This window comes from Crotalus tigris, unplaced genomic scaffold (assembly GCF_016545835.1).
Source record: "Crotalus tigris isolate CLP2741 ecotype Arizona unplaced genomic scaffold, ASM1654583v1 scf7180000017632.1879674, whole genome shotgun sequence".
In the NCBI taxonomy this organism is placed as follows: domain Eukaryota; kingdom Metazoa; phylum Chordata; class Lepidosauria; order Squamata; family Viperidae; genus Crotalus; species Crotalus tigris.
In genome coordinates this window covers 31,247-41,379 of record NW_024096526.1, presented here as the reverse complement: position 1 = coordinate 41,379, position 10,133 = coordinate 31,247, and the positions used below count along the sequence as shown (strand labels likewise).

General features: G+C 41.5%; 1 protein-coding gene across 3 annotated transcripts in view; it reads left to right on the top strand.

Annotated features, from left to right (window-relative positions):
* The first annotated feature begins 920 nt into the window (after positions 1-920).
* The window catches only part of ZCCHC2 (zinc finger CCHC-type containing 2), a 30,646-nt gene continuing 21,433 nt past the window's right edge, over positions 921-10,133 (top strand). For all 3 annotated transcript variants that reach the window (XM_039334590.1, XM_039334591.1, XM_039334589.1), the window contains exons 1-4: positions 921-2,304; positions 5,271-5,376; positions 6,033-6,109; positions 7,621-7,692. In XM_039334590.1, coding sequence (XP_039190524.1) covers positions 1,300-2,304; positions 5,271-5,376; positions 6,033-6,109; positions 7,621-7,692 — 1,260 coding nt within the window. In that variant the 5' untranslated portion in view covers positions 921-1,299. The remainder of the gene's footprint in view (positions 2,305-5,270; positions 5,377-6,032; positions 6,110-7,620; positions 7,693-10,133) is intronic.

Genomic DNA, 10,133 nt, shown 5'->3' with positions numbered 1-10,133 from the left:
TATAATCAACTAACCCATGATTAATTGAAACATGACTGACTGAATTAATCCAACTTCTCAGATTAAAAAAAGATATTAAGCCACAACTGTACACTGAGAAAATTTACACAACATGCTGCGGTACAAATAAACCACATTTTGGTAAATGGGCTGTAAATCCAGCCATATTTTGCTATCGCTGCATTATAGAGCATGTGCTAACTGCTTTAAAGATTTGCCTAGTGTCGCTATATCAGTGAGATGGGTGACATAGAAATAAAAATATGCATTAGCAATGAAGAATAATTTATGACATGTATATTTCTTGTAAATCCACAATTGTATAAATCATTTTTAAGATGATGGGAAATGAAACTTTGTTATATTGTAGTATTAAGCTTACCCATCCATAGGTTAAAATTACCGATACTAATGTATTCATAAAAGCATAGGATCCATATTCAGGAGTGTTCTCAGACTAACTTCCTAGGGACATTGTTGTGGGGAAAAATGGGAGAAGTGATGGCTTTACACAATTATCTTGAGGCTTTGGAGTAAAAATATGATATAAATTTAATAAATCTCTGATTAACTGGGTTAACCTCCCAGTAAATAGGAATAGCATCGTAGCCTCCATCAATACACCGATGAAATGTGAAACCTATTTCAGTTTAAACCCCTAATCATATGATGGATACAAATATAGGCTGCACACATTACCCACAGCCGATTACGAAAAGGAGATGACTAGACAGTCCAGCACTTTGCTGGACCCCAGCGGGACGCTCCACCGCCAAGGCCATGAGACCGCCCGAAGGCCCTCAGAACTACACGTAGTGACGCAATTGGCGAACTTGCCCCCGATTGGCTGTCGCGGAATGTTCCACTTCGATTTCTTCCTCTCTTGCCTATTTCACCGATTCCCCCCTCCCCTCCTCCGTTGAACTTTCCCGCCCCCCCTCCTTTCACTCTTTTCTTCGCTGGGGGTCAAAGGGAGAATTATTATAAAGCGACGAGGGTGACTTGCGCAATCCGGCCATTCTCCCTTTCGCTTCACTAACCCCGCCCGCGAGGTCTTCACGCGCTGCTTCAGCAGCTGACAGAAGAACGGCGGCCGCCATTGTCGCCATTGCCTCCTTTCCAGCCAGCGCCGTTGCAAAGTTCTCCCCTCTCGCCGCCCTTCCTCAGCTGGAATCGGGGCTTCCTCTCTAAAGGGCGGTGGGAGGGGAAGGAGATGAACGGCGGCGGCTCTTGACCACCACGGTGGCGGCACTGAGCCCGCCCAATTCACGCCCTTTCCCGTCCTCCTCCGTCTCGAGGATGCTGAAGATGAAACTGCCGGTGAAGCAGCCACAGCAACGGCAAACGATGAGCCGTAAAAGGGCGGAGGGAGACGACGCAGGAGCGACCGCCGGAATCCCACTGAGGCCCCACGGCAGCTGCGGGGGCGGAGGCCTAACCAATCACCCGCCTCGCAGCGAAGCTGGATCCGGGGCGATGGTGGTCCCGGGCGCCGCAGGATCCTCGGCGGGTCTCCGCTACCTTTGCGGCTGCTCGGCCGGAGGGGCCCGCGAAGCTGTCTACGAGTGGTTCGGCCTGGCCCTGGGCTCGGCTCAGCGTCTGGAATTCGCCGTCGGACTGCTCGACTTGCTCAACCCGCTGGAGTTGCGCTTCCTGGGCTCCTGCCTGGAGGAGCTGGCCCGAAAGGACTACCATTGCCTGCGGGATTCGGAGGCCAAAGCTAACGGCGGGGGCACCGCTTCTGGAACCGCCGCCGACGCTGTCCCGGCGGGAAGCAATTCTGCTGCAGCCGGGGGCAGCCGGGAGCCACCGCAGCTGCTCACGGCACCGCCGCCGCCCCCGTCTTCTCCTCCCGGGGCTGCGGCCGCTGGTTCCCCCCCTCCTTCGACACCTCTGCTCGCGTTGGGCGGCAGCGACTTCCGCGACCCCGCGGTGCGGTCCAAGCTCATCGTCTATTTGGCGCTCCTGGGATCCGAGAACCGCGAGGCTGCCAGCCGCTTGCATCGCCTGCTGCCCCATGTGGATGCCATTTTGCAGAGCTGCCGGTCGCTTGGGCCCCTGCGCCCGGGAAGAAAAGGAGGGGAGGAGGAGGAGGAGGAGGAGGCCGCCTTAGCTGGACCGGAGGCGGCGGGCCTGGGGCTGGTGGCTCAAGAGGAGCTCTTGCTCCTTTTCACCATGGCTTCTTTGCACCCTGCCTTCTCTTTCCATCAGAGAGTCACATTCAGAGAGCACTTGGAACGGCTGCGGAGAGCCCTCTGCCGGGATGAAGACGACGTGGAGGGGTGCACTTGCCGGGGGTCACGGGTAAGGGCATCCCTTCCACATTCACACCCCACACTGCAGCCCTTCTCTTGTTTAATTGGTGGTCGTATGAGCTCTTTCAGAAAGTATCTTTGTTGCTGCTTCTGCCTGCTATAATAAATAGACACACACACACACACACACACACACACACACACACACACTTTTACTCTGATAACACAGCTTCTATCTTCTATATCTAGAATGGGTTAATAGCAGCACTCTCTAAAGAATTGTGATGCCTCATATCCAGAGGAAACTTGTTTTGGGAAGCCAGTTGAGTAGTATCATCAACTAAAGGCTGTTTCTTATCCTTTTTAGGACTCCTGTGGTTTTGATTTTATCTGTTTGTAAGGTAATGCACAAACAGGATTAGAGTATTTAATAACATAATCCATTGGTGGGAAGAAGCTGGTTTGGTGAGCTCTTTCCTCATGACCTACTAACTTAAACCTGAGATCTCTCACCACCTGTATTTAGGGGACATAAAGTTAATAATGTCACCTTCAGCACTTCATATCACAGTAAACTTAGATATGGGGCCAATTTCACTTGGTCATTTGGAGTTGTTGTGAGCATGCCCATTCACCTTCGGGTTGCTGGCTGCTAATTTTCAGTGCCATTTTCCTTTTGGATGGTCTATCTATCCCAGTGATGGCGAACCTTTTAGAGACTGAGTGCCCAAACTGCAACCCAAAACCCACTTATTTATGACCGGGTGCCAGGTGGGCATAGTCCACTGGGTGGGCGTGGCTGTGGTGGTCATGGCAGACTGGGTGGGTGTGGCAAGGTGGGCATGGTCACCTTGATGTTGCTCATGGGGAGGGATGCCTGTGGGGGCCGGACAGGGTTGGGAGATCCAGGGGGTCTCTGGCAGGTGGGGCGGTGGGCAGGAGGCTCGTCCTGCAGGGTGAGGCGAGGCAGGGCGGGGGTGCCATTGTCGCAGGGCAAGGCGAGACGGGCCAGGGCGGCTGCTGCCTGACACCATCGGCCCCTGCACACACAGTCCAGCGAGCGCATGGTGGCTGACTGTCCATCAGCAGCCACACTCGACCGGCACACTCTGGGGCTCCGCAGCCCGCCACCAGCAGTTCAGAGAAGCCGCTTTTGAGCTGGACGGATGGCCGACAGCTGAGGAGGCGATGCAGTGGGCGATGCCCAGGAAAAGGAGAGCATGCGAGGCCAGGAGGGATGGGACGGGGAAGAGGGAAACCAGCGAGATGGGACCTCAGCGAGTTAGCGGGCAGTTGGTTGAAGAGGGACGGTTGCCATCTCCGGAGTATGGCATGCATGCCCACAGAGAGGGCTCTGAGTGCAGCCTCTGGCACGTGTGCCATAGGTTCGCCACCACTGATCTATCCCAATGGATCGAACAGTAATCTTTTACAAATCCTGCCAGACCTGATAACAGATCTCTGGGCTGCCAAAGATGGTAGTTATGAAAACATAAATGGGGGAGGGGATGTAATTTGTTGATTCTTCTGTGTTTTTTATATAGTAATTTTATTAAAAATAATTAAAAAAATAAAAACTAATACAACCCATAAAAGAAAAAGTGCAGAAAAGAAAAAAATGTAAGGAAAATATATGAAGAAATGACTTCCCTCTTCATCACAAGTTTAAACACTTTTAATAACTTATGACTTTCTTTTAAGATATGGAAAGAAGAGATTATTTTATCTAAAAATAAATCCTTAAAGCTTCATCATTTTTTTCTTTGACCCTTCTCACAAACTTTTTAAAAGCTTTAACAAAACTCTTTGTAAATCAACATAGGAAAATTGCCTAGGTTACTCTATTGGTTTGTTATTTGTATATTGTTTTTAATTATTAAGACATTGGCCAGCTTCTTTTGTATGTGCAGTCTACCATCTTTTTTCCATATCATTTTTGTAGACTTATTTTTAAATCCACTTAAAGAGAGTCTCAGTCTGGTCAGATATAACTTGCTCCTGTTTTATAATATCTTTTAAACAGTATCTACAGAGGCATATGCCCTTAAAATTAATTTCTAAGTTCATTGTTCAAAAACATCCTTCAATATGTCCAGTGTTAAATATTCTGCTTTGTTCTATAGTAATAAAATTACAGAGGTTTTATCCTTTACTTATAATCTTCAGTTTCTTCTGGATCCCTCTAGAGTCCAACCTTCAAGATCACCCTATCATGTTTTCTTTCCCAAGAGAATTTAAAACAATATCATTTTCCCAGAGGAATTGAGATTAATCTTTTGATTAATTCAAAATTCTTATCTCAAATCCATCTGTATCCTTGATCTATAACTTTCCATAATCAAAATTCTAATCATTCTTGCTGTTTATTCCAAAAGATTTTTTAGGTCCTTAAACTTGTGTTTACAACTTCTTTTACTAAGAATTGAAGGAATCTCACCCAGCGCTGTTAAACCTGTTGATCCAAAGATGCCTAATAGCTGAAAAGCAGTCGATAAGTGATTAGAAAAAGAAATACAAATCCAGTGTATTTTTTGAAGGCACCAATCATGGTTTCAGCAAGCCAATTATTCTCTCTTCTCCCAGAGCTGTAAACCTGCCAGAAACTGTGGCTTACAGTTTCTTCATGAGAAGCAATTGTACAGGATGCCTAAAAGATATGAGCTGTGCTGTCTGTATATTTTATATAGTACTGAAGATTAGCATAGGACAGCTTTCATTTTTTCTGTAAATGCTTTTTAATACACTGCCAGTATAATGGAAAAGAATAAGTATTGAATTTGCTACACAAATGATGTACATGGTAAACTGTGTTTAAAGTTTCTGGGTGAAGATGTTTTGACAACATTTCAACTTACAGTATTTCATCTTAATTTTGTGGAATGCAAGTAGGGAGTGAAAAATACCTGGAACTTTAAGATTACAGTATACTTTTGAGTTGATGCATTTTGATTTTTGTATTGTTAAAAGTGATGACATTTATAGGTAACACTATGATTTTTCTTTCCTTCAATTTAGAACTTTTCCCATAACTGCATGCCAACAAGCGAAAGCAGTTCACTTGAACAAAGGGCAGCAGTTCATGATAAACTTATGGTAGCTACTCACAGATCACAGCAAGAAGGTATTTCGATATATTTATTTGAAAAGCTTGACTTCTAGGAAAATTGTTTATCATATTACAAACTAGCTGTGATAAGTATACAACTAATATCTGGTAAACTTTTAGTTTCTTCCAATCTTTGTACCTGGTGAAATGAGTGAGAACGTTTAATAATAATTATTGTTTATTAAAGCATTCCATTAACTCTTTTGGACGCCAGAAGCAAATGTATAGTTTATGTATTTTGTATTTGTTTGCATTGTTGAATCTATGTTAACTATTTCAGGGACAGCATATATTTAGTAACTGAGTCCTATGTTATATCCAGTCTTACATGAGAAGACTTTCATTCTACATACTTAGATTTGTTTCAGACTCTTAGACTGTTCAAAGTAGTCACGGAATGGATAATACTGTGGGGAAGACCCTCAGTGCAGTGACCCTCTTGCTTATAATCCATAATTAAGGATAATTATGGATTATAATTATAATTAAGGCATTATAAAACTGAAAGTGTAGAAGCAAATTGACATTCCATTGATCTCTCGAAATTCTATTAAAAATCTAAATTTCTAGTAATAGTTACACAATAGTAATAGTAATAAGTGTCAAAGATATATTAAATCTTATACAGCACTGTGAATTACTGAATTGTGTCTTGTTTTCTTTATTTTCAGCTGTACACATTCAGAAAATAATACTTAAAGGAGTACCTAGGAAAAGATCTGATAAACATTTGGAGTATACTTTCAAAGTAAGTTATCTATGGTATCTGATGGTCACATCTCTGTAATTAAAAATTACAAAATGAGATCTAAATAAATTGACCAATGCATGCATTAGTCATAATGGTAAATCATAGTTTAGTGCCATGATTAAAAAGGAGCCTGTTAAAATGCTCGACTTGCATGCTCCTCACTTTTCTTTCCACATAGCTGGGAAGAGAAATAAAACAAATTTATCTGTCCCAGAATAAAGACATTAAATATGAATAATAGATAAAATTTGTGAGTGAAACAAAGACATTTATCTGTGTTTTAGATTCATAAGGGTCCAAAAGTTGGTTTGTTCTCGTAATATTAAAAATTAAGTTTAACAATTAAGATTAAACATGGAGAGATTTAGGACCAGTAAATAATGAATGGAAGGTCATTTTGTTGTAATGATTCAAGCATCAAGCTAAAAATCAGGAAACCATGAGTTCCCACCTGATGCTCAAAGCCAGATGGGTGATCTAGTCACTTTCTCTGAGCCCTAAGAGGGCAACAATGGCAAAACCACTTCTGAAAAACCTTGCCAAAAAACCTGCTTGGACTTGTTCAGGCAGTGTTCAAGAATAGGACATGATTGAATGGATAAGCTGTGGAATTTTTTTGTCATTACATGTAGTGATGATCACTAGTTTAGATCAGGGGTAGGCAACCTTGGCTCTTTTATGACTCGTGGACTTCAACTCCCAGAATTCTGAGAGTTGAAGTCCACAAGTCATAAAAGAGCCAAGGTTGCCTACCCCTGGTTTAGATAATCCCAAAGAGAAATTAAATAAACTCATGGGAGTCTTAAATGTTGCTAACTACCCCCGGAAGTCTGGTCCAAGATTAACAGTAACCTCTGAAATTAGCATAGCTACTTGAGATCAACAGCAGAGAAAGGCTATCCATGGTTGTGAACTTCCTGAATACACCAGAATGGTCACTTTGTGTTAAGACTGCTGGACTAAACAGGCTATTGATTGGAACCAGTAGGAACCGGTTTCTTAATTTTTCTAGTTTTTTTGTTTCTAAAGTCTGTCTTAGTTACTTAGTGTTTTGAGCATGAAATACAGGTGGTCCTCAACTTACAACCATTTGTTTAATGACCTTTTGAAATTACAACTGCACTGAAAAATGTGATTTATGACCGTTTTTCATATTTACGACTGTTGCCTCATCCTCATGATCACATGATCAAAATTTGGCAGCTTGGCAACTGGCTTGTATTTATGACTGTTGCAGTATCTGAGGCTATGTGATCACCTTTTGTGACCTTTTGACAAGCAAAAGTCAATGGGGAAGCCAGATTTACTTAACAGTGTTACTAACAACAACTACAGTGATTCACTTAACAACTGTGGCAGAAAATATAATAAAATGGCAAACTCACTTAATCACTGTCTTATTTTGAAGTGGAAATTTTGGGCTCAATTGTGGTGATAAATTGAGAACTACCTGTAGCTTAATTTTATAGAAACAGAACTTTTAAGGATTTTTTTTATTTTTCATTCAGGTAATCTGGTCTGATCATTCTGTATCCTCTGTAACAAAAACACATCAGGAACTACAAGAATTTCTCTTAAAGGTAAATATTCAAAGGCTTGTGCAATAAAGCTAGATGGCATGATGTTCTACTTCAAATTACAGTGGTAGATTGATTTTGATATGCAGAGTTGATCTGCTAATCTGTCAAAAATACTCATATATTCAATTTCTAGATGAATATATACAGATATTATTTCTTATGAAATGTTAACCACGTTATAACTGCTTAGGAAGCAATAAATTGTTTCTAGTGATACAAATATTGTTCTAGTTTCAGAAAATACCTTCTTCAACTTGTGCAAGGGTCAAATCAAATATTTTATTCCACTTTTCACAAGTTATGAATATCACTCTATAATTTTGTGAGGTTTCCTGCTTGTGCTGAATTTGCTGATTTTTTTTTAAATAACCCATCAGAGAATGGTGGGGTAGTTGGCAAAAAGTTATGAGTCAAATTGCACTATTGAGACCAATTGAAAACACAAAGGAGAGGGTACATTTCTGCTCATTCAATTTACTTTTGATGAATATGAGAACATAAATAGAGCCAAGTACCATTGTAGTTCAGCATTTTGTTACTCACAATGCTGACCATATTATTCTGGACCAAAAATGCCCATTTCCTGCCATTATTCTCTTGCAATTGGTGATTGAAGACATCTACCCTAACTAAGTTTTCAAAATTAACAGCCTCTGATAAACCTGTGTTCCATGATTTTATTGATCACTCATTCAACTTAGAGGTCATCCACATGTACTGTGGGAATTAACTCCATGGATTAATTAAGGGCTTAATCTTCCGTTCAGTTTTTAACATCCTAATTTGTTTACTGTCATCCATGCTTGCCAGCTCATTGTTTATCTATACGTCAAGATGAGTTACGAACAAGTTAAAAAGCACTGGCCCAGCACAGATTCCTAAATATATCTATTTCTTACTTCCCTCCATTAAGAAAAATTACCATTTAACTTCTCTTTACTTTTCTTTTTTTTTTTAAAAAAAAAAAAAAAGTTAGCAATCTACAATATATTTGAGTTCTCTTGTTCCATGACTGCTAATTTAACTGTGCATCTCTGAAGAACAACTTTGGCCAAGATGTTTTTTTAAATGAGGTATATCTTATTAACAGTTCTATCCACATGCCTCTTAGCGCTCTGAAATCTGCAGTATAAAACTAGTGAGACAGGATTTACTTGATCAGAATTCATGTTGATTTACCTTAATTCTTGTTCTATATGTTTGTATTTGTGTGTGTTTTAATTAGGGTACCATATGTATTAATCTCTCTGGAACAGATATTAAGATTACTGGCCCTATAATTTTCCCAGATCTTCTTTGAGTTCCTTTGAAAAATTGGTATCACAATGGCTACATTCCAGTCCTTTTGTTGCTCGAGCCCAGTTTGCAGGCCAAATAATTTATTTTTACTAGTAGTTAGCACTTTGGAGTTATTTAAGAATTGGATGGAATCTATCAGGATCTGAGAGTTTGCTATTTGTATTTTCTCAAGATGACTTAGAATTCAGGTAATTATGTTACCTTAGTTTACTTTTGTTTTTCCAGTCTTCTCGCTCCTAAAAGTCAATATAAGCTTAGGTATCTATCCAATATTTTCTGTAGTAAAGATGGATAGAAATAATTAATTCAATTTTCCTGCAGGTTCCATACTGTCTTTGAGCATTCCTTTTATTCTGTCTTCTAATGGCACAGTCACTTCTTTTATTGGTTTTCTGTTTATATATTTTGAATACCCTATATATCAGTGATGGCGAACCTTTTAGAGCCCAAGTGCCCAAACTGCAACCCAAAACCCACTTATTTATTGCCGGGTCCCAGGTGGGCATGGTTGTGTTGGTCATGGCAGACTGGGTGGGTGTGGCCAAGGTGGGCGTGGTCACCTCAGTGTTGCTTGTGGGGAGGGACGCCTGTGGGGGCCGGGCAGGGTTGGGCGAGATCCAGGGGGTGGGATGCATCTGGCCACGTGGGACCTTGGCAAGTTAGCGGGCGGCTGGTTGAAGAGGGACGGTTGCCATCTCCAGGGCATGGCGCACGTGCTCATAGAGAGGGCTCTGAGTGCCGCTTCTGGCACATGTGCCATAGGTTTGCCACCACTGCTATATATACTGTAATCAAGCATCTACTAAGAAGTAAATCACACCTCTTCTGATACCATCAGGACAAGCTTCTATATAAAAATGAACAAGCACCACATTCACGAGCACTGATGATGTTACATAATTGGATAGTGAAATGTTTGCAAGTGAACAATCAAGCTCAGAAGGCATCAAGGACTCCACATCAAATATATTTTTCAAAGTGATTCCCTTGATATTTCTTGCATGTTGCTCAGATTCTCTCTCTGTGTGTATACCCTCTTGTCATCTTAACATATCTTCTGACAAAACAGAATGTATGTTTTGCTCCTTTTTGGTTTTTCATTGGGACAGGCTTTTTGATTTCTTCATATTAATTAGACTAGA